Here is a 21857-nt window from a genome sequence, read left to right as displayed (position 1 = left end):
AGTTGGTGCTCTAGTCTGATTTGCTTGACCTCACCTTTCCCCAATAACTATCCCGGGACTTGCAGGATTTATATAGCAAGTTTGCTATGTGAGATATATTAGTCAATGACCTGTAAGTTTAACTCGGAGGTTCCCGGGAGTCATATCGTTAGGACTGTGTATACCTCGTTAGTAATTATTAATAATACAATACGAGTTAAGGCTCCCAAGTTGACGTACTGTTGTAGAGTGCCTAAAGATCGTGAGTGGAAATGTCCGAACCACTGTGGCAAGAGTAGATCCTCTTATATTTTGTATCCAGCTGGCAAAAGCCGTAGAAGGAAACGATATACAAACGCACCCACAGGGATGAACACGATCGTTTCGCACTCTGCCACAGTCGAAACCCTCCCCTCTCGACCCTCTGCCAAATCTCCGCTTATAGGCAACAAGGCTAGAGAGGATCTGGAGATAAGTCCCCTGCCACCAACCATATGAATCAGCTTGATCCATGAAGCAAGGAACTCGCTAAATCGGCTTGTATACCGTTGCTATGTGGATAATACTGTTAGTCACAAGGCTCCCGCTTACTTATACCACGGCTCGTGGAGTAGGGCTACAGCTCTAGGTTCTTAATATATTCTAAATTTATGTATTAAACATGATATGTAAACCGTTCAGCCAAAAATATTGACCTTTTGTATAGTATGTACAAAAATAATAGAAAGAGGTACAGGGTACAGAGCAGGTGAGCAGGACGCGAATACAGTGCTACGCACTTTGGACGACAGGGGTACGCAGAAACACCAAAAGCGGGTGAATGAGGGGGCGTAGATCCTAAGAGTACTAGGTTATAGGGTGTATATTATAGCGCATATCAAGAGAATACGGGTGCGATACGGATGTACGAATCCCAAGTACTAGGTTCTAGTTCATAAGGATCAAACATGATATGATACAACACACAGGCAAAAGCCGTACCTTCATCTGTATTTTCTGCTCATCCCACTAAAGAAAAGCCTACCCGTGATTATGGGCTCGTTCCACATCTAGCTTGAATTCCACCTCGGTAAGAATCATACTCTCCGGGACATGAATCCTCTCTTGGCTAGACGTTGGTAATCTAGAGCTTCGGTCCCCATCATACAAAATACTTGCCCCAATGCTATGCGTTGGGCGTCGTAATCGCTTCTGGTGGGAATTCTCGTTGGCGTTTCTACTCACCAAGAGCATCGGGCTCTCCCTTGATGAGTAGCCAATAAGACGGGGGAGGTAACGAGACGCGATTGCTTTGAATGATGGAATCGAAGAAGCCACAATCGCCACGTTCATCTCAATGGAAGTCCAATAGAAAGTCCCAGAAACAGACACTATATCTGGGGGAAACTGCATCAAATTGGTGCTATAGACAAGTCGGACAATTGATGCGACGCAGGCACTGATGTTAAAGTATCAGAAAGAGTAGCTCGGTAAAGGGAAGATCAGTACCCACATCAATCCCAGGGCGAGTATGAATATCACATAGGCCTTTTGCTTCATCGGCATCTGAAGTTTGAGCAAGACGGGAATCGGGAGGGCAAATGTCAATACATCTGTTAGGATATTAAGTGCGCCAGTCGCAAGTGTGAACGCCTTAATACCCTTTGCACATGAGAGCAAGTAGACAGGATTGTGGCTCCAATTCGAAGGTGGGCAATGGAATGCTGCGGCTAGCACAAAAGCAATAGTTTGAGCCACCACTAGCCCTATCATGAAGTAGCATGCTCGTGTCAAGGATACATGGCCTAGGCGAATATAGAACCAACAGAGAGATATTTTGGTGAAGCCTTGTGAGGCCGGGTAGATTAATGAGCTTAGCCACATACCCTAGCAGCGTGTCAGTTGGCGGGAATCTAGAGCGAAGGTGGACGGAATCACCTTGAAAAAGGACACAAGCTCTTCTAGATTTGCCGTGAGGAAGTCTCCCTTGAACCCATGGTGTACCGCTGATGCTTGTCAGCTTGTCTCCACGTACACGATTCGAGTGGGCATACAAATCACAGTGCATACGGTATAGGCCCATGATAAAATCTGTTTGATGTACCGGCGTGTCAACAACAAAAAATAATAAATACTTGTCTCGAGAACGATCTTACAGCAGCGATAATGATTAAATCTTATGAATATTGCGTGTCAGTGCGATAGAAAGAGCTCCAGGAAATGAACCACGTACAATCGTCTAGGCCGACGGCCTTAATGATATAATACCGAGCAAATAATCGCAGGCAGAGAGCTATAAACGAAAGAGCGGAGAATATGATCGTGATGGTGGCTACAAGGACCACCGGCGATCCCATGCTGTCGTTCTGTAATCTTGAATTACTTAGGCCTCTTTAGAGGTCATCTAAGAAGGAAATTGTGGTCACGAGAAATTCGTCTTTCAAGTCTATCTTTTCCCATGAATGTTTTAAGTACAAACAAAGGCCTTGTCTCAAGTTGAGGCAGCATCTCGGGAGATAAACAAGCCCTGCTGTCTCCAGAATCACCACCCCTTTTTATTTTCTCTAGAATATGCAACTAGTGTACAGGTAGAAACTTAGATCAAATACGTGGCAAGCAGTTTCGTATTCTGATACGAAGAATGAGCAGCATCTTGTGTTCAGCACCTTTGGGGTCCAGCGCCATGCTTGTTAGGATCGTCTATGTCAAAGCATTGGGCTATGGCCATAGGCCAGATACAGACACGAGTCACAGGACTTTGATTAAGGATTTGACCAAACAAGGATTTATTGGCCTATGGTCAAAGTTTGGCGGCTCTAGATTCGTCTTTTACGCAGATGCCCCGTTCCGGTCCATAAACGGTAGGGTAATATGCCGAACTTGCAGGGCTTACCAATGCCGATGCATTGGGCAAAAGCTATGGTCAGACCAGTGGGACAGATAGAGCTACTACTGAGTGGTTTCAGAGCTTAATAACCATAATTCTGCCGAGACGGGCAAGTCACTACGAGATGGTAAATCCACGCTAATGTCAGAAGGTACACGTAGTGCATCCATCGGTGAACCTTGCAGGCGTCTTGGCGCGGTGATGGTCGAACAGCATAGATAACTGTATCCTCCTACCAAGGCTAGCGTCAGGGGTTTCAAGAGAATTGACTCTGGTGTCAGGGCTGAACCAGACGTTGCGGATATTGACAGAAAACAGGACTATCTGAAACAGCTTACGTTTCTCACGAGTGCTGTGTACAAGGACATTCACATCACCTGAGATATGCACCTCGTTGATTCGATTTCCTTACGTGGGAGGTACACGATATCTGCCAGTCATGAGAGCAGCGCGGAGGCGAAGCTTTCGGTTAATGAGGTGGCCAATGTAAGTGATTGACATGACTTAATCATAAGTCTAGTCGGCAGTGCCATTGGGGCAAAATGCGTCAAAGGAGAAATTGCAGCTTGGTGAGCACAAGCGGGACTTTGCAGGATCTACCAGGGAATAAAATCGCTCTTCTCTATGCTGGCTAGTGGCTCATACGCTCGCTCCGCGTACTCTGGTAGCAGCGCCTTCAAGAAGGCTGGACTCAAACAGCGCGCGACTAATGGTTGGATGGATGGCTGGTTTCCATCCAAGGAGCGACGTCAGGTCCATGCTCCAGAGAAGCTGGGTGTCACTATCGCCTGCTAGTCTATACACGCAGAGATTTCGTTTTCACCGATGGCAGTACCATGGAGTCCTGTTCAAAATCCTGTTTCGGGCGATCAACCCAACATCCAGACTCATTCGACCCTCGCGTAGACTAGAACCGATGGCGGTGAGGTGGCTGCAGACTTTGGGAGTATCGCAGATGAATCTCACGATCGCGATCGATCGAGATTAAGTTGCGAGATCGACCTTCCAAATCGCGGTGATACTGCGTCATCACAATGTCAAAATGATATCTCACACAAGATGAACTCGACCAGACGTCACCCATGGTCATTATGACATAAGATCACATTGCAATCATTGATCTGACCAGCACAATTGTTGTACGACAGCTGATATATAAAAAGGGGGACATTCTATCGTCCTCCTAACCCTTTGGAATATCAACCCAGTCCAGAAAGAACCCAAGAACAAATACAACCACTGTAGAACCCGTTGAAAAGCGATCGCTGAACCGAACAACATGGCCGATAAGTACAAGCCTTCCGGTAGATTTCCCCTCGGTATCCATGCCGCATCAGAGCTGATTTACTTTTAAGAACACGGCGGTCTCCGCGAAGACGGACAGCCTGACAAGCGCACGCAACAAACCGAGTTTGCGTATGGCAAAGTTGACCCGACTGAGGCCGGCCAGGAAGGAGGCTCCGTAGGTGGCACGACTTCTCAGGGCAAGGGAAGCGGTGGCAGTGCCCAAGGAGAATTTGCTCACGGGAAGGTTAACCCGCGTGAGGCGGGTAGCAAGGGGGGACATACTCTAGGAGATGATTGAAATCATTCATTGCACATGTATGAACAAAAATTATGAATTAACTTGTACAAGACTCGGAAGGAGACATCGCCTGGGCATATCCATAACAATAACGGGTTATCTACGTAGAAAGAGCTACTATCATGTGGAGTCCGACTGAGATAATCCCAAGTGTTATATGTACTCCGTATAGTATCTTTTATAAATACTCATCAACGCTGATGGGCCGGGGTGAGTGAGTCTTATATGACTATTACTATTTTAGGAAATTTCGACGTCCGTCCACATTAGTCAGCAATCTCCCGTTCTCTATCACGTGAGACTAGGACTCCCTGGCAAGGAACTGTTACGATACCGTACCAACCCGATGATGATTAATTCCCGTCGTCATTAGATATCAAAAATCCGGAGAAAGCATCCAAACCTTTTGTTGCGCCGCCTCAACTCCAAACATCATACACCATATTCTAGTCGAATCCACCCACACCTTTCCTCTCGCCTGGCCTCCGGACCCAAAAACACCCTCGCCACGATTAACTAACTCCCCGCCCACTTGATGTACTCCCGCACCTCCACCATCTTGAGCAGAAGCTGCCGGTACTTCTTCCGCGCCCCCGTTCACCAAAGACAGACCTTTTCGATCTCCGCGCGCTCCTTCGCCGCCGTAAACGCAGCTATGGCCGACGCTACCGCGGGTGTGACCGCCGACGGACTGAAGAGCAAGCTGATCGATCAGTTGCAGGCACAGCATGTTGAGATTGAGGACCTTTCGGGTATGAACATGAATATGATTCCTTGGCCCACCGGTTGCGCTTCGGCATATGCATCATCTGCGAACGATCCGATTTGAGGAACCAGCTATACTAACATAACTTTCTCTCGTTCAATAGGCGGCTGTGGCCAGGCATTCCAGGCGGTGATTGTATCCCCGCAATTCGAGAAGAAGACCATGCTCGCTCGTCACCGTTTGGTGAACTCGGTCCTCAAGGAGGAGATCGCGGCTATCCATGCGTGGACGCCTAAGTGTTATACCCCTGAGCAGTGGCAGGCTTTGCAGCAGTAGATTTATGATGGATTTCCTGTTTATATTACGGCCCGGAAAAAAAAGAGAGAGGGAAGAAGATCTTGATATATCCTGGGTATTTCGACGCACTGGAAGCATATAGGCAGGCGTTGGAGTTTTTATTAATGTACATTTGTCGTTGCTATCCAGCTGTGGGACTATAGTATACTTGTCTTGGGCTATGGTTGGTGGAAATCAAAGATAAGACTATGAGTATATTATGTGGTAGATGGAGGCATTTCGTTTTAATATTTGCATAGTACATTAGATACTGGTTCTATGGATGACGGTTACTGTTTAAGCAAGGACCTTCTCGGCGGCGGAGACTAGGGAGAAATTAGTACATTGTAAAAATTAGCAAGGGGGTAGAAGCGTACTGTCGAGTCCAGTGTTGTCGGGCTCCACGAAAGCCTCCTTGACCTTGCCGTTCTCGACCAGCAGGGCGTAGCGCTTGCTGCGGTGGTTTCCGAAGATGGAGGAGCTATCGAAGGTGACATCGAGCGCCTCGGAGAACTTGCCGGTAGGGTCGCCCAGGAAGCGGATCTTGCGGGTTTCATTAGCATGCAACTGGATGAGCCAATTGGTCATATAAAGTCAATACTTACACCGCTCTTGCCGGAGGGGTCGAGAGAGGCGGCCCACGCCTTCATGCTGTTCGTATGATTAGCCAATTGAGCTGCTCGCGGAAGACATCTAAATCCGTCATCCACTTACACGAAAGGATCATTGACCGAGACAACGAAGACCTGGCCGGCTTCCTTGAGCTTGGGGTGGTTGATATAACCAGGGACGTGGGAGCTGGAGCAAGCAGGGCCTGTCACGAATTATGTGAGAATTGCACTTCAGCACAAAGATGAAGTGGGGTGCATACTGAAGGCTGCGGGAACACCGACAATGACACCCTTGCCCTTGAGTTCATTGGCGAGATTGACCTTGTTACCGGGAGAGTCCTCAACCAGGACATCAAGATTGGGGATGGAGTCTCCCTTTTGGACGAAAGCTGGAGCAGTGTTGTGGAACAGGGCCCGCTGGGAGAAGGCGCGGGGAACGCCAGCGGTGAGACGGCGAGCGGCGAACATGATGGCAGGGATTGAAAGATGGAATTGAATGTTTAGCTTCAGCTGTGAAAGCACAATGTTGTTGAAACGAGACGTCTTCAACCGGAATAGTTGTTATTTTGGTTGCTGATGCAGGTTGGACGAGGTCCAACATCGCCCGTCATCGGCAAGGTACCCGTGCATCCTGATTGGTCGGTGAGGGATGTTGTGAGTATTACTCAGCATTGCGTCATAGCACGTTTCCAGGCAGCTTTGCCGAGATTTCTGAGGCAGCACATCGATGGATGTTAAGGCTCATAATTTCACATTGTGATGAGCGAGATCCGTAGAGAACTTGAGAATATTCGTCGTCATCTTCAGTGAGGATTGAGAGATACTATATTATGTGGAATCAGATCCAGTATGTGCGTAACATAGTAAATATTCCTGATACCTGATTCAATTAGAAAGATAAGGAGGTTCTTATTTTAGCTTGTTGGACAGCGTATATAGTCAGGCGCCCATAGCGATTACTAGTCATACCGATAGTTACATGAATCCAATAAGGACTGACTCATTGGTCACTGATACGTCAAATTTGAAAACGCCTTGTATATGGATTACTTCGTTTCTCATTTGTCATCGCAACAGTAAGTTGAGCTCGATTGGAGGAAACTTTCTTTGTTTGTGTAAGTTCATGAACCACCAGGGCTGGCTTATATGTTCTGTTCAGGGTCATGTTGGGATCAGGGGTTCAAGGCACGACCTTGGCGCCATATGAAGAGGCTCAAGGAAGGTGCTGTGAAAAATGCCAGCACTTCCCCACCTATAGCATGCATATTATTAATGTGGATATGGCGAGAGATCTGGATAGATGCTTCGATGCTCCGTACTGTTGTTTGATCAAAAAACAGTATCCTGGTCGGATTCTTGGTAATTGTGATGCTTCTAAGGTACCACGGAAGGCCTTGTCTCAATAACGCTAAGTCAATGGTGCGCCCAGGGTAAACAGTAGCCTCACTTCCAATTTCTTGAGTGCTGGATAGGGAGGCTGATCAACCTGTTTCAGCAGTTTAGAGCTTTATGGTTAAGAATCTGACCTCATCTGGGAGATTGCAAGCCGCCCCTTAAAAGATGTAGGCGGCGATAATTTATTTAGTTCCTTCAACGCTGCCGGGGACTTTCAAGACAGTTATCTCGTACTTATACAATGCCAAGATGGCTAAGTGCATGTCAGCCTATGAGGACAGCCAAGTTTTCGGCGCGTTAAGCTTGTCTCAGAGTTTTATCCGAATGGGAGATTAGCTGACCCACAACTATTGAACCATGGAGAAAAAAAAAAAATCTCTGTTTGACTGCCGACTTAGCTTCATTTTCCTAGTTTGGAAAGTGTTCCTGAATCCTGAGTCTTCAAAAGTAGAAAAGGGGACAAGGCTGAAACTGTCAATCCAGTTGTGATTCTTTGATCGTGGGTTGTCTCCAGAAGATAGGGCAAATCGCCCAATCGGGATGCCTATGTTCATATCCACTAATCCACTTACACTCCGGATCACTCGGTTAGTACGGCCAACATAATTGATCAGGGGAAGGCTACAATTGGATCACTGGCTCGGAATGAGACCCTGTTCGAACTAGCACGGACTAATCCCTGCTATAATGTCTCGCTTGCTAAGACTTTGGCGCCGGTGATCCGGCTTCTGCCTGACTGGTTCGCTGCCTTGCCATGCATTGCTTAGCCCTGGACCACTGGTGTTCTATATCGCAGGTGACTGGCTGTCCTACTCCAACGGTCAATATTGCATATACGCTATTCACCCTAGGTGGGAGCTATGGAAATTTGCATCTCGCCCAAATACTACCTCTCGGGGTTTCCGCCCCATCCGGTGTCATAAGTGGAATACCAAGTGGAATAAGTGGAGGCAACAATTTCAACTTATAAGCCTTGCCCACCACCCCGCCCTTCTCCTCATCCATCAGAGAAGTTGTGTACAAAGCCCAGAGAAAGTGTGGGCTTTGTTGATTTCATGATGTTGGGCCCATCATTCCTACCAGTTGCTTTAACTGCCTTGTCATGTGTGGATGCCCTCTCGCTACACAGACGCGATACTCCGGCCACCATCGAGCTGCCTATTGAGCGTAGGCAACATGCCGGGGGACTGAAGAAAAGAGATTCGACGCTGAACTTGCCACTTATCAACTACGTATGTTCCCGATCCAGGTCCATGTTTCTCAGCACCGATGAAATATGACTAATACAGTTTGATAGTATGACAGTTTTTATATCCTAAACCTGACGCTGGGAACGCCAGCGCAGCAATTTGCGGTCGCTTTGGATACTGGCAGCAGTGACCTCTGGGTAAATGTCGCCAACTCGTCCTATTGTTCATCCCGGACGGATCCGTGCAAACCTTTTGGCCTGTACGACCCCGACGCATCCTCGACATACAAGAGCCTGGATGTTGATTTCAATGCAACCTACGGCGATGGCACAAACGCCTACGGTTACTATGCCACTGATAAACTCGGTCTGGGTGATGTGCACGTTGATGATATGCAATTTGGCGTTGCCGAATCTACTACGATCACACGTAGGTTCTCCGTTAGTATTTGTTATATCCCTCGCTAACCGTGTTTTCACTCATCAGAGGGTATCGTCGGTGTATCTTATGACACTCTCACCGACGAAGCTACATCTGAAGGCAAAACATACGCCAATCTCCCCCAAGCTCTGGTCAATAGTGGGGCCATTAAATCGCCCGCCTACAGCCTGTGGCTAAATGATCCCCAAGCGAGTCGTGGGTCTATACTCTTCGGCGGCGTTAACAAGGCCAAGTACAAAGGCGAACTCCAGACTATCCCCATCGTGCGCACTATTAGAGGGTATTCCTATCTAGCCGTTACCTTGACCGGCTTTTCCGTGGAACACGGCAAGGAGTCCGATGACTACTCCACTCAGATGCCTATAGTGGTGCTGCTTGATTCGGGTACCACCTTGACATATCTGCCCGACTCGCTCGTCGAGGAGCTCTACAAAAAGTTCGACGCTACCTTCCTTGAGGACGATGGACTAGCATATGTTGACTGCGACCTCATGGAAAAGGATTATACCGTGAATTTCGACTTCTCCGGCGCCACCATCTCCGTCGGAATTAGTGAGCTGGTTCTTAACGCGGTTGCCGAGGACTTCCCTGAGGGAACCTGCGCCTTCGGTGTTGTCCCCGGCGGAGACGGCCTGGACGCTATGTATATCTTGGGAGACACCTTCCTCCGCAGCGCCTACGTCGTATATGACCTCGGTAACAACGAGGTCTCTCTTGCCAACACGAACTTCTCTCCCGGTAAAGATGACATTCTGGAGATCGGCACCGGCACCAGTGCCGTGCCCGGCGCCACCCCGGTGGAGTCCCCTGTCACCTCGGCTACCGTTGCATCCGCCACTGATATTCTCCATACCGTCACGGTGGGTGGCACGAAAGCCACTGCTACTAGCTCGAATTCTGGTGCCGCTGAGACCTCATCCTCGAGCGGCATGGCAGCCTTACCCACCGGCAACACGAGACATCTTCTCTCTGGCCTCGCGGGTGCTGGTCTTCTTCTTGCCTTGTAATGATTTTTCTTTTTGGCTGGAGGATGCATACTGGATTGTTACTGACCTTATAGATTGCATGATTAATAGCCGTTGAAGTTGGAGATATCGCATTGTATAATACTTAACTGGACATTTCTGTACATATACCATGTTTAAAAGTAAAACGACGACATAGATTTACAGGTTTACTGGTCACACTTCGTTCGTAGCCAAACTATTCTATAAAATCCACATGAGCCCCATAGATACTCACTCAAAAGTGTCTTGTCCTATCTCCGCCACGAAAAGCACCCCAGACGATTTTGAATGATTGATTGATCGATTAATTAATTAATTATACCCCACACAACAAACTATAAGCTCAGAATCACATCCCGACTTCAATTAATTCATAGACACCCAACAACCCTCCACCACCATATCTGTTGATCCCAACTCACACGAACAACAACAGGGGCAAAAAAATAAATAAACAAATAAATAATAAAGAAAGAAAGAAAAGGAAAACAATACACCCACCTCGTGAAAACGCCCTAGCTTACCACCCCAGCTTCAAACCCCTCACCAGAACCATTCCTCTCCGTCCTCGCCCAACAGTGCAAAACACACACACACACACACACACACACACACACACACACACATCCTTTATCATGCTCGCCCCAACTACCCCAGGACTTTACACCCTTCACCATCCACTACATCGCCCATTGAAAAGAAATCCTCCTTAACTCGGAAGTAATCCAGAAGAAGATCTAGGGGAATGAAGCGCAAGGCGGGGTGATTGTTGTGTAGTAACCTTTTACAAGGAAAGGGTTATGGATAAGGGTATTACGGAAGTATGGGTATTTTTTGAGCCCTGAGGTGGATGAGAATAGTTCGGAGGGAACCAGTCTGATCATGGGTTTGAGGACTAGGGTAATATATTCCGGATAAATCAGTAGTCAGAAAAGATCAGGTAGGATTTTGCCGTTTACATCCATTGTAAAACAATTGCTTACATGAAAAGCTATATAGACAATCCGACTATATTTGAACATAACAAACCTTATTTAGCAGTATCGAGGCCATACTTTTCGTTTTGAAGATCCGTTTAGTGTTGCAGTCATTCAGTTGTCCCAGCAATATGGTAGATATATAATCCCCTCACTTCATTGTATCTTTACTTCTCTTCCCTTTCTCTTTAATCCTCAGCACGGTACTTGGCTATTAAGATATGCTAACAGCATGTCCGTTTGATTGTCTCTATATGCAGAGACACACCCAAAACGAGGTGTCAACATCGACATCGACAGGTCGAATGCTACGGGTAGAACTGTGATGGTGGGTTCACACTCCACGAAGAAATTGACAACCCTGTGCAGAGTCCAGACACCACAGATTGTATTGGCTAGATTATGAAACATGTCAGAGGTGAAGAGGATATTAAGGATGACTGTAGTTAACATAAGATCACAAACTATAAGTATGATAGGCTAGTGACAGGCATGGATCCATGGATGTCATCGACCTTTCCACGGAAAGTAATAGAATATCGCCCCCAACCCCCATTAGAGGATGTTTCTAATTGTATAGAGAATAATAGCGGCCAAGTTGTTGATGAGTCACGTCTTATAAACCCTAGGAAAGGGTGGACTGTGGACTGGATTCGTGGTGCGTGGTGACATATGACCACCATAGCCCTATCACTGGGGACCAAAATAGAGGGGCAAGAATAGTGAATGATTTTTGGGTCGGTAAAGTACAGGGCAGAGGCTTGTTTCACATTGTCATGGTTCGGTATTGTATGTAAATACCAAGACACATCTTACCCCACCTCTACCCAACCGGAAGTCTCAATATGCAATCAACAACTACAGTAGCAGCACAATATGACACGACCCTTTTGACTCCTGACATATTCTTTATTATTTTTATTATTTATTTATTTCTGGTCTCTTTTGAGGGGGCTATATCGCGTTTGAAAGTAATCATCACCTGCAATGTCGACTTCTTTTGGTCAACTCTATACCTCTAGGCTGAGTGGTGAAGGCGAGTTTAGACTATTGACAGTCCAGCCAGAGATAGGCGAAGATCAATGGATTCATTGTATCCTGCATACTGTAAACATAAAAGAGCACCCTGGCTACATTTGTCTCTCATATACTTGGGGTCCCCCGACATCCGAAGCAGCAGACGAAGGTATCACAAGCCGCGCAACACATTATATTAGATGCAACGGGAACACTATCCTGGTCACTAAAAACCTCTACGACTTCCTACAAAGAGTACGTCGCGACCGCGAGTTGTGTTCGCAGAATTTTTGGGTTGATTCTATTTGTATCAACCAGGAAGACCAGATAGAGAGAGCCAGCCAAGTCAGTTCTATGGCATCAGTTTACCGATCCGCGGACATGGTCATTGCCTGGCTGGGCGAAAAGGACATATACACTGAGGACGCTTTCTCCCTCATCAGGACTGTGGGATCCCTTTCTGAAGACAATCTCAAGCAGATTGTAGCGAGAAATGTAGGCGCTGAGGATATCGTGGACTTTCGACGTCCTCTTTCCAGTGATTGGGCATGGAATTCAATGAAACAACTGTGGAGGCGCAACTACTTCAAACGAGCTTGGATTATTCAAGAGGTGGCTCTGGCGAAGAGGATATTAGTCATTTGTGGTGAATATTTTCTCGACTGGGACCATATTGCTCGTGTTTCCAGAATTCTAACACTGACGCCTTGGAAACGGGCGTCAAATATGAATGCACACGACCGAAAAGCCCGAGTCGATTCAACTCACACCCTGCCACTATACCTTAACTCAAACCGTAAGATGGTGTCTTCAGGGAAAGGCTGTGATTTATTATCCATACTTATCAAGGCGCGGCGATTTCAATGCTCTGATCCAAGGGACAAAGTATATGCCTTGCTTGGTCTCCTGGGAGACCACGCAAAAGATAAGATGCGTCTCCGACCCGTCTACAAGGGCCGATCCACTGCTGACGTCTATGTCTCTACGGCGATCCAGATATTGGAAGACACAAATGATCTATTACTCCTTGCTCACGCAGAGGGGCAGGATTTTCAACACATAGAGGACCTCCCATCCTGGGTTCCTGACTGGTCATGCGAAAAGGGCTTGGGCCTTGGAATTACCGGGTACACAAGATTCGCTGCTGCGGCAAGCCTACCCCGGTTTCTTAGAATTGATGAATCAAATAAATCCCTAGTCGTCCGTGGCTTAAAACTTGACAGAATCGTTCAAGTTGGCGAGTCCAAGGAAGACGCGATCAATCATAAGGGTCTCGCGTATTTTCCAGGTTGGATTTCTATCTTATCAGCTCTTCCTCCCAAGTACCACACCGGACAGCCAAGCACTGAAGTATTCTGGAGGACCCTTATCACCGATACAGCTGGGCCTAACTCTCAACCAGCACAGCACCCGGCAGCAGATAATTTTAAGTTTGCATTTTCCAGTTGGCTTGGGGAGCTAGTTTCGCGATGGAGAGATGAGCCCCCATCTACGGAGAAAAAGCACTTTCTAGAGAAGATCGACCACCTGGGCGCCTCGGACCAGTCTGGTCTTTTTCTATATGTCATAGAGAAACAAAGCACAAGCTTGTTAAACGATTCAGATCGCAGCGCCTTACTCAAGCAAACCAACAGCAGCGATCCTCCCCTTACGGGCGATTACGAAGTCCGCTTAAACTATTCTACCCAGACAAGGCTGGTACGAACCAACAATAACTACCTGGGCCTCGCTACAACATCTGTTAGAGAAAATGATTCTGTGTGGATTGTGGCTGGCTCACGGATCCCGCTCATCTTGCGAGAAACCAGTCAACGACATGTGTATAGGCTCGTCGGAGGGGCGTATATCCATGGGTTCATGCAGGGGGAGGCATTACAAGCTGATACCAAATTTACAGATATCGAGATAGTGTAGAAAGAAAACCATGTAGAAAGCATCCCATCGTTTAGGAAGTGCATTTGCCAACTATATACGGGGCCAGACTAGCACAGCTGTGTTCCTCTTCTTCTTTTTCTGCCTTGTCCCCCTTTTTTTTTTTTTTTTTTTTTCTTCCCCTGTGGGCATGCTCAAGAACTAGATATAGTGATAGATAGACATGGGAGCGTTATTAACTGAGCTGTGAGTTCATGAAAAATCCAAAACATCTTGTATCACTGCCAAAATTTGTTAATAATAAATTAACTGTGTACATGCTTGTGTTCCTGGCTTAGACTTTGAGAAACAATCTAGAAAGTCTAGAGTAAGCAGGGCAGCCATGATACACGCGTGATACATGATACCATGATTTTAATGTATGGAAATACGCCGTTTTAGCTGTGACGCGACAAACGATACGGGAGAGATCCATCGGGAGGGTACCAAATGAATAGAAAGCCAATTTACTAAGTACCACAAAAGTTAAGACCATACGGTGAAGTAAAGAATTAAACGAATAGCGCTCTCCAGTGATGTGTTCGTAATCCCAATCTCCGTATTGATAACAGTTCCATCCGACTACTAGTACTACTACTAATGAGCGCTTAGTGTGCAGTTCATCGATTGGTGGCTGAGGATGTCGAGTCGAGGCGCGTATACGTATGCCGGACCCACTGTTTATTAGCCCCGATTTTTCGGCTTATGTTCGTTTCTTTAGTCGAGTTCTTTGTTAACACAAATTCTCGACTTCTTCAATCGCGTCTTGGAGAAATACCTATGTGAATCGCGAACTGAATCAGTATGCGCCACACGTGCTGCTGATCGATCTGAGATCTCCGACTGTCATAGTAAACAAGGGAAAGAGGCACCACATCTCAGCTCCTAATTCGCAGCCGCGAGTAACTTCCGTGGCTCAGGAATCTGTCTGCCTGGGCCGTGACAAGCTTTTGCTAATGCGTCGAATCGTCTGGACCTCTGATTTGGTCACCCCACCCATGAACTATGCTAGCCGGAGAGCCACAATGTTGCGCCAGAAGATGCCACAACCAATCCCGACATGACTCGATGTGACAGTACACTGGGTCACCAGCGACGAAGGTTTCTGATTCGCGGGACACATGGCTAAAGCATGGACAAAATATACGTCGACCGGTCGAAGAAGGTGACGACGCAAGGGGTGCCGTTGCGTAGAGACGAATGGCATGTTCGTGCCTGAGTGTAAGATTGTGGAGAACATCAACAACCAACACGCGCTAGATGCCACTGGAAGCCACAAGACGTGTGTCTGCCAGAGGTGGCCACCCATTTTTATCCTTAGAATGACTTGCGAGCGTTTCAGATGGTGTTCGTTTAGCTGTCCGACTTGGGGCTATCCAATTGACACTACGATTAGTCCTCCCGACGGTGTGATTCGAAACGCAACGACAAGCCTTGGCCCTCACCTCATCATGGATATTGGGTCTAGGTGCTGACGATTGATTTATCGGACTCCACTTAGTACGGAAAACTTGGGGAATTGTCTGTCGACTGGCAGCGTTATATACACCGTGCAACGCGCTCGCTTCTGGACTCTTGATCGTTTAGCTTGGATAGTTTCTCGCTCCTTTTTAGCTGGTCTACTAACGCTCCTTTATTTTGATCACAACCACCATGCAGTGGAAGTCATTCCTTTTGTTTGTTGCCATTGCCGACTCGGGCCTGGCTCGCCTCCATGGCCACCAGCGTCGGCACAAACACCATCCCGCCCATCCAGATCTGCAGGCTCCAAGAGCGGATCTGAACGCCAGAGATTTGGAAGTTAAAACCGTCGTCGACCTGGATGTCGTTACCGTCACCACTACTATTACCGGTAAACCCGTGGCCGAAACCCCTGTCCCAGCCACCAGCAGCAGCACCACTACCGTTACGGCAGCACCAGCCGAAGTCACCCCCGCGGATACCCACGAAGATGTCATTAGCATTAACCTCGGCGCCAGCATTGGAGTCTCCGCCGCTGCAACCTCTCTTGTCCCCATTGCAGAGAGCACCGCACCAACCAGCACTCCAGCGGCCAGCACCACCGTCTCAGGAGGATCCACCAGCTGGACATCGACGCCCTCCAGTGGAGAGTTCTCCACTAGTGGATTCGGAACGCGCACCAACTCTAGTGGCAGCGGCATCGAGTATAGCGGCAACGTTGGCAGCCCCTGGGGAAGCAACATCATCGAAGTGAGCGCCAGTACCGCATACCAATACAGGTATGTCGTCCAGTTTACCGGCAGCAACACGGACGACTGGACCGTCGTTATCTGGAACAAGATCGGCCCCGATGGCAAGATGGACGGCTGGTACGGTCACTCGGCTCTGAACTTCACCCTGGGCGCCGGCGAAACGAAGTACGTCGCCTTCGACGAGGACTCGCAAGGGGGTTGGGGTGCGGCGAAGGGGTCGTCGCTCCCCACGGATGAATACGGCGGATACTCATGCACCTGGGGAGAGTTCGACTTCGGAAGCACGATCAACGACGGCTGGTCTGGATGGGATGTCTCAGCTATTCAGGCGCAGGCGGCTGGACAGACCGTTCAGGGAATGAAGATCTGTAACCACAACGGAGAGACCTGCTCAACGATCACTTCTGGCGCATCAACGGTGACCAACGCGTATACCAAGGCGGAGGCCGCGGTGGACGGCATTGGCGGTTCGCTCAACACAGATTCGGTGCGCTTGGTGGCCGTTCTGGATTATAGCGCATGATTTGTAAATATGCATAGACATGTATATATATAGCTTGTCAATCGGAGGAGTGTATATATATGGATGGATAGATATATCTGATCTCATTTGTTCGCGAATGTTATCCGGGTTTTCCAGATCCCAAGTCTCTTTTTCGCTTCCCGCTTCTTGGCGCGTTGGAACACATGATGTTTCGGAGGTCCTTGCCTAGTAGGGTTAAAAAAATAAAAAAAAAAAAAAAAACTTTGGATGTGTATATTAGACTATCATCTAGGGTATATTTTAAGACAATGTTAGGGTAATTCTCCACCAGTATTTGTGGTTGCTCGGATATATATATCCTAACATAGTATCTTGGGCGGTCACCACATACTGCCCACTTTCTTCATCTCTTGCACATTCCCATCCTACTCTGTACTTCATGTCATATCCCTCTTCCTTTTTCAATATGGTGGAACGAAGGCTTCTTCTGCATTATTTTCTTAATTACTCTCCCCGAGGACCAACGTGGTTAGAAGAATAAGAATTAAAATTGTACCAAGTGCCGACCAAATGCTGACAGAACAACGCTAAAGATTTTAGATAGCGGTTGATGTGCGAGTCTCCAGACGGAGCCTCCCGCATTTCCGCAGCGAAAGTCTGGTCCGTTCTATAAAAGGCATCATGAATGCACATCAAAGTTCTGACGAGGTAGAGAGACTCCAGAGAGGGAAGGATTGACATGGTCGTATAATCCTGGCTGCCAAATGGCCCCCAACGGCCCACTAACACGGGAAATGCCAGATGAAACGGCCAATGCGGTCGCACGTCGTTAGTCACTTGGAGTGCACGGCTCGCATTGATGGGCAAAGAATGTCGCCAGCCTTGCAGCGCTCAGCCTCGCGATTTTTATTTTAACCTCAAGTCCTGCCCCTCTCTTCGCCTTGTCACTGTCTCCGCTGAGGCTCTAAGGACTGGTACATAATAACTTGTGCGAATGCATGTCTTCCGAGGACTGAACCGTCACGGACGCAATGCTGGAATTTAAAAATTCCATAGGCGAGAGGCTCGCCAGGCGATTCAATCCGGGCTCCAAAAATCATACGTTGGTTCAAGTGCAGTCCGAGGAACACAGGGATACCGATCCTAGTCGAGAAAATGACACGCTAACGGCCAGTTATCATGGCCCCGATAAAAACGGTGGCAGTTCATCCCAGCTGTGGACCCCAACTGTCCTCCGCCCGTGGGCCTTCGTCGCATTTGCGACGCTCTTTATTGCCATCCTGATAGTAGTCCAAGTGCTTTATAGCGTGTCAACCAAAAACAATGGTATTAGTGCGAGTGATGCAAAGTACCGTTATCTCTGGACGTACGGTCCAACTGCTGGTAGGCTATTGTTCTCACAAATGTGATGGGAACCCTGCTGACATCTTGCGAAGTACTAATTATCGTGGCCGGAATCTGGGGACAGGTGGAGTACCGCACGAAGCAACTCATGCCATGGAAACTCATGGGCCAAACCCCAAGACCGGCATCGCAGACTTTGCTACTAGATTATGTTTCGGACTGGAACGTAGTCACTTTGTTCAGGGCCTTGAAGCACTGTCATTGGGTCGTTGCCATCGCAGTTCTCGGAACCCTGCTCCTGAAGCTGCTGACGGTCGCTTCGACAGGCCTGTTCATGCTTCAAAATGTCCACGTCAGCAATGTCCACACCGAATTAAGAGCGGAAGCGACGTTTAGCGGCACGGGCTATAGCAGTGAGGACGTTGATAGCAATGCTGCGCTGACCGTTGTCGGCAATAAATTTCTCAATCTCCCCCATCCCGTCGGAACCACGGACAAGTATGCGTTTACCCCTTTCCACGGATCCAATACACCATCAGGTAGGTCAAGGCATCATGTCTCGGAAGGCCACAGATTTTTTAACTTCAATATAGCTTCGAACACGATTCTCTCCGGCACGGTGGATATGTTCTCCACTGATCTCAGCTGTAAAATAGCAACGGTCAAAAACTGGACTCAGGGATGCGAAACCAAGCATTGTGAACAAACACTATTCAACTTGACTTTAAGTACCCCGGAATGCCCACAGTACCAGTTCAACGCATTCAAAAGAAGCACTTCTGCTGTGGGTGGATGGCATGCGAACGTCTTCTCCGAGAGGTGTGCCACCTCGAATGATGACATTAACACTGACCGAGTGATTTTCGCTGCTGCCCACTGGTTGAATAACAGTGCACAGGTTCAGTCCCTTGTTTGTGAGCCTACGTACACGATATCACCAGGCTTGGTCTCATTGTTTAAAAGCAATCAAAGTGTCGCAGGGATCAACTCCACTGACAAGGCGGCCACGTCCAACCATACAATTCCAAATGTATCAGCGGTCGATGTAGTCTCTGGCTTGCTTTCTACGCTGGCAGCTGCAGATAACGCTGTGGGCACCCTGATCCAGTTGAATGGTGGCCTCGCTGCCAACTTAGCCGACCCGGATAATAACTATCTCGACCCCTTTTACCGAATTGCTACTGTTTCATCTGCGGACAATTTTGAGCCCTTACTGGACGCGGCGCACTTGGAGGCTATATCTCGTCCAGTTTATAATGCAATCACTGCACAGTTAGCAAGAGAATACCTCATGAACCCTGCGAATAAGCCATTCAGTGGCGTATATTCGGCATCCACAGAGATGCTTCTTGTAAGAGAATTGTCAGTTCGACTCATGGAAGCCGCGTCGGCGCTTTTGGTTTTGGTGGCGGGGGCGATGTGGGTGTGGAGACCGGCCAAATGCACCCCTCGAGACCCTGGCACAATCTCTGGTATGGCAACGATATTGGCCCGAAGCCCTGACATATCTCGTCGACTTTCTGGTATTAAGAATAGACCGGATATGAAATCATCGCTGGCTGGCGGTCTATTCACCTCGGAGATTGCCAACATTGACGGCCAACGAAGCTTTAGTATCGTCACCCAGCATGATGCGAAAGAGGACTTTCGTGCTGCCGAAGCGTCTAGCCAGATATCCTGGTGGAAACCTCTCGCAATGTCGTTGGGTTGGCGAATCCTTACTTTGGCTGTCCCCCTTCTTGTCATTGCGGGCCTAGAGACCGCCTACCAGATCTCCCAGAAACGAAATGGCTTGGCTGATATCACATCCGATGGTTATATTCGCTACACCTGGGTATATATCCCTGCATTTATAATGCTGTTGATACAGGCTCTTTTCGAATGCAACCACTTCTCCACTCAGGTTGTCCAGCCCTACTTGGAGCTGAGGCGAGGCGGGTTGACAGCACAGGAAGGCTTGATGGACAATTACCTGTCGAAACTCACAATGCATGCCCTTTGGAGTGCATTAGTTAAAAGAAAGTATGCAATTTTCACTACTGCACTGACTATGATTCTGGCACCTTGTTTGACAATCGCCGCGAGCGGTTTGTATTCTACCGAAGCTGCTAGCTATGTGCGGGCAGTGTCTATCATGAGAAACGACTCATTTAACTCAACCGTGGATCCTCAAGCTTACCACTCAGGACAGAAAGGGATAGGCCTTACCGGAGCTCTTGTCGTTGGGGCCAATCTCTCATATCCAGACTGGACGTATGATGAAGTAGTACTTCCGGTTCTCAATGAAAATACGCTCACGGATGTGAAAGATGATACCACATATAAGCCCACAAACCAGAGCTCTACTACTGACAGCACTCTTGAACTGACATTCCCTGCTCTCCGTGCTGGTCTCAACTGTACAGCCCTTGAGGCGAGCCAGATTTTGGAAACAAATTCATACACACTTGCTTCCATGATGTCAGTGTCCTTGTCTCTCGGGGGTGAATGTTGGACTACTAGCCGGAAACTGGACAACAAGACTAAGATCGAGTATTTCACGATGACTCTCCCAGTGAACTCCACAACTTACAACGGCACTACCTTTGGCACGTTTCAGGTTACAGATATAATAAATGAAAAGCCAGAGTGTCCGAAGTTAGTGGGGCTATACGGGACAATGAGCAATCCTAATTCCACCGACACCGACGGCATACGTGGGTTCACATGTTTCCCGTACGTTGATGAAGTCGATGTGGATACAACATTCACCGTTCCGGGGTACAAGATCCAGTCAGCCACGCCGGACGAGTCCTCACGTCGGCGGTTCGCCGACAGCCTTGCATCACAGTTAGACTTTGATTTATTCTTACCCACGAGTAACGCGCTCTCTGCGTACGATGGATTTGATAACGTCTTCACCGCCATGATGCAAGATCAGAAGACTTTGACCGTTACGGATCTTGAACAGGTGGACCGGTTACCTGCCGTGATCGATGCCACACAGCATCTCTATCGTGTTCTTATGGCTCAAAGCATGAACGGAAACTCCCGACTGCCGTTAGAGAAGGAGGCGAGCTACCAGGGGACGGTTGTCGATCCAACGCGTGTCCGTCTCAAGCAAAGTGCGGTTTCTACTCGGATCCTCGAAGGGTTTCTGGCCGCCATGACTCTCTGTATTCTGGTAGCATTCTACCTGGTGCGTCAGAGGGAGGTGATTCCGGTGAACCCATGTAGCATCGCTGGGGCTGCGACGTTGTTGGCCGGCTCCGAAATGCTGAAGTCGGACGTGATCCCGCCTGGATCAGAATGGTGCGACGATACCGAGTTGGTGAAACGGGGAGTTTTCAATGGGTTAATGTTTGGTCTGGGATGGTGGGAAGGGACGCGGTTTGCGATTGATATTGGGCGGCCGGAGGAATAGATGCGATACATTTCCTGTTTCATTTCCTTGTACTTCATATGATTACGACTCTTAATGATAGCGTGATACGACTATAAATTTTGACATAATGTATTTATGATTGATAAGGACGCGAATTTATTCCTGTCTCCCTGCTATAGTTTCTACGCCAATATCGCCCCCAACCTCACTGAACCAGCCCCCTAAGAGCCAAGACTAACATCCCGAGTATTTCCCGGTCGCCATTGATTATGTTCTTGAGCTGGTACGCCTTGAGAGCTTGGGGAACATTCGCCAACGTAGCATGGCTACATCTCTAGTGAATCCCAAAATTAGACAGAATACAGTTGCATTGGGACAAGCGTGTATCTGCTGTCGATATTGACGCTGTCAGGCCCACCTGACATCGTATA

The 21857-nt window shown here is 48.1% G+C and overlaps 8 protein-coding genes across 8 annotated transcripts; 6 read left to right on the top strand and 2 right to left on the bottom strand.

Moving 5' to 3' along the window:
- Positions 1-999: 999 nt before the first annotated feature.
- BDV27DRAFT_144561 (uncharacterized protein) lies at positions 1000-2315 on the bottom strand (the record flags this gene model as incomplete). Its single annotated transcript, XM_032070275.1, has 5 exons — positions 1000-1417; positions 1472-1724; position 1845; positions 1994-2049; positions 2192-2315. The coding sequence occupies 5 exons, from the start codon at positions 2313-2315 to the stop codon at positions 1000-1002; spliced, it is 852 nt and encodes a 283-aa protein (XP_031928411.1).
- A 1727-nt stretch (positions 2316-4042) lies between these two features.
- Positions 4043-4545, top strand: BDV27DRAFT_105491 (uncharacterized protein). Its single transcript, XM_032064387.1, has 2 exons — positions 4043-4149; positions 4201-4545. Exons 1-2 carry the CDS (start codon positions 4125-4127, stop codon positions 4428-4430), a joined length of 255 nt encoding a protein of 84 aa, XP_031928410.1. The 5' UTR covers positions 4043-4124; the 3' UTR covers positions 4431-4545.
- Positions 4546-4701: 156 nt separating this feature from the next.
- On the top strand, positions 4702-5684 carry BDV27DRAFT_127105 (BolA family protein). Its single transcript, XM_032066688.1, has 2 exons — positions 4702-5182; positions 5300-5684. Exons 1-2 carry the CDS (start codon positions 4966-4968, stop codon positions 5470-5472), a joined length of 390 nt encoding a protein of 129 aa, XP_031928409.1. The 5' UTR covers positions 4702-4965; the 3' UTR covers positions 5473-5684.
- BDV27DRAFT_127104 (peroxiredoxin family protein) lies at positions 5685-6634 on the bottom strand. Its single transcript, XM_032066687.1, has 5 exons — positions 6344-6634; positions 6187-6286; positions 6078-6123; positions 5850-6015; positions 5685-5798 (listed from the first exon to the last, which is right to left on the bottom strand). The coding sequence occupies exons 1-5, from the start codon at positions 6549-6551 to the stop codon at positions 5770-5772; spliced, it is 549 nt and encodes a 182-aa protein (XP_031928408.1). The 5' UTR covers positions 6552-6634; the 3' UTR covers positions 5685-5769.
- Positions 6635-8265: 1631 nt separating this feature from the next.
- On the top strand, positions 8266-10215 carry BDV27DRAFT_105483 (pepsin-like aspartic protease). The gene is made up of 3 exons (XM_032064386.1): positions 8266-8710; positions 8776-9097; positions 9155-10215. The coding sequence occupies exons 1-3, from the start codon at positions 8534-8536 to the stop codon at positions 10114-10116; spliced, it is 1461 nt and encodes a 486-aa protein (XP_031928407.1). The 5' UTR covers positions 8266-8533; the 3' UTR covers positions 10117-10215.
- A 1818-nt stretch (positions 10216-12033) lies between these two features.
- Positions 12034-14025, top strand: BDV27DRAFT_171745 (HET domain-containing protein; the record flags this gene model as incomplete). The annotated part of the gene is made up of 1 exon (XM_032075682.1): positions 12034-14025. Exon 1 carries the CDS (start codon positions 12081-12083, stop codon positions 14022-14024), a length of 1944 nt encoding a protein of 647 aa, XP_031928406.1. The 5' UTR covers positions 12034-12080.
- A 1477-nt stretch (positions 14026-15502) lies between these two features.
- On the top strand, positions 15503-16799 carry BDV27DRAFT_105464 (putative allergen Asp F4-like). Its single transcript, XM_032064385.1, has one exon. It carries the CDS (start codon positions 15675-15677, stop codon positions 16755-16757), a length of 1083 nt encoding a protein of 360 aa, XP_031928405.1. The 5' UTR covers positions 15503-15674; the 3' UTR covers positions 16758-16799.
- A 297-nt stretch (positions 16800-17096) lies between these two features.
- On the top strand, positions 17097-21581 carry BDV27DRAFT_127096 (DUF3433 domain-containing protein). The gene is made up of 4 exons (XM_032066686.1): positions 17097-17270; positions 17323-18101; positions 18155-18601; positions 18656-21581. Exons 2-4 carry the CDS (start codon positions 17750-17752, stop codon positions 21463-21465), a joined length of 3609 nt encoding a protein of 1202 aa, XP_031928404.1. The 5' UTR covers positions 17097-17270; positions 17323-17749; the 3' UTR covers positions 21466-21581.
- Positions 21582-21857: the final 276 nt, after the last annotated feature.

Source organism: Aspergillus caelatus (genome assembly GCF_009193585.1).
Source record: "Aspergillus caelatus strain CBS 763.97 unplaced genomic scaffold BDV27scaffold_71, whole genome shotgun sequence".
Lineage (NCBI taxonomy): Eukaryota > Fungi > Ascomycota > Eurotiomycetes > Eurotiales > Aspergillaceae > Aspergillus > Aspergillus caelatus.
This window is presented reverse-complemented; position numbering and strand designations above follow the sequence as displayed.

Coding starts and splice junctions, on each gene's coding strand:
- BDV27DRAFT_105464 (XM_032064385.1), top strand. CDS start 15,675: ATGCAGTGGAAGTCATTCCTTTTGTTTGTTGCCATTGCCGACTCGGGC.
- BDV27DRAFT_127104 (XM_032066687.1), bottom strand. CDS start 6,551: ATGTTCGCCGCTCGCCGTCTCACCGCTGGCGTTCCCCGCGCCTTCTCC. Junction 6,124..6,186: donor TCGGTCAATGATCCTTTCGT/GTAAGTGGATGA, acceptor TCATACGAACAG/CATGAAGGCGTGGGCCGCCT. Junction 5,799..5,849: donor CGACAACACTGGACTCGACA/GTACGCTTCTAC, acceptor ATTTCTCCCTAG/TCTCCGCCGCCGAGAAGGTC.
- BDV27DRAFT_105491 (XM_032064387.1), top strand. CDS start 4,125: ATGGCCGATAAGTACAAGCCTTCCG. Junction 4,150..4,200: donor CGATAAGTACAAGCCTTCCG/GTAGATTTCCCC, acceptor TTTACTTTTAAG/AACACGGCGGTCTCCGCGAA.
- BDV27DRAFT_127096 (XM_032066686.1), top strand. CDS start 17,750: ATGCTGGAATTTAAAAATTCCATAGGCGAGAGGCTCGCCAGGCGATTC. Junction 18,102..18,154: donor GACGTACGGTCCAACTGCTG/GTAGGCTATTGT, acceptor CATCTTGCGAAG/TACTAATTATCGTGGCCGGA. Junction 18,602..18,655: donor CGGATCCAATACACCATCAG/GTAGGTCAAGGC, acceptor ACTTCAATATAG/CTTCGAACACGATTCTCTCC.
- BDV27DRAFT_127105 (XM_032066688.1), top strand. CDS start 4,966: ATGTACTCCCGCACCTCCACCATCTTGAGCAGAAGCTGCCGGTACTTC. Junction 5,183..5,299: donor TGAGATTGAGGACCTTTCGG/GTATGAACATGA, acceptor CTCGTTCAATAG/GCGGCTGTGGCCAGGCATTC.
- BDV27DRAFT_105483 (XM_032064386.1), top strand. CDS start 8,534: ATGATGTTGGGCCCATCATTCCTACCAGTTGCTTTAACTGCCTTGTCA. Junction 8,711..8,775: donor ACTTGCCACTTATCAACTAC/GTATGTTCCCGA, acceptor ACAGTTTGATAG/TATGACAGTTTTTATATCCT. Junction 9,098..9,154: donor CGAATCTACTACGATCACAC/GTAGGTTCTCCG, acceptor TTCACTCATCAG/AGGGTATCGTCGGTGTATCT.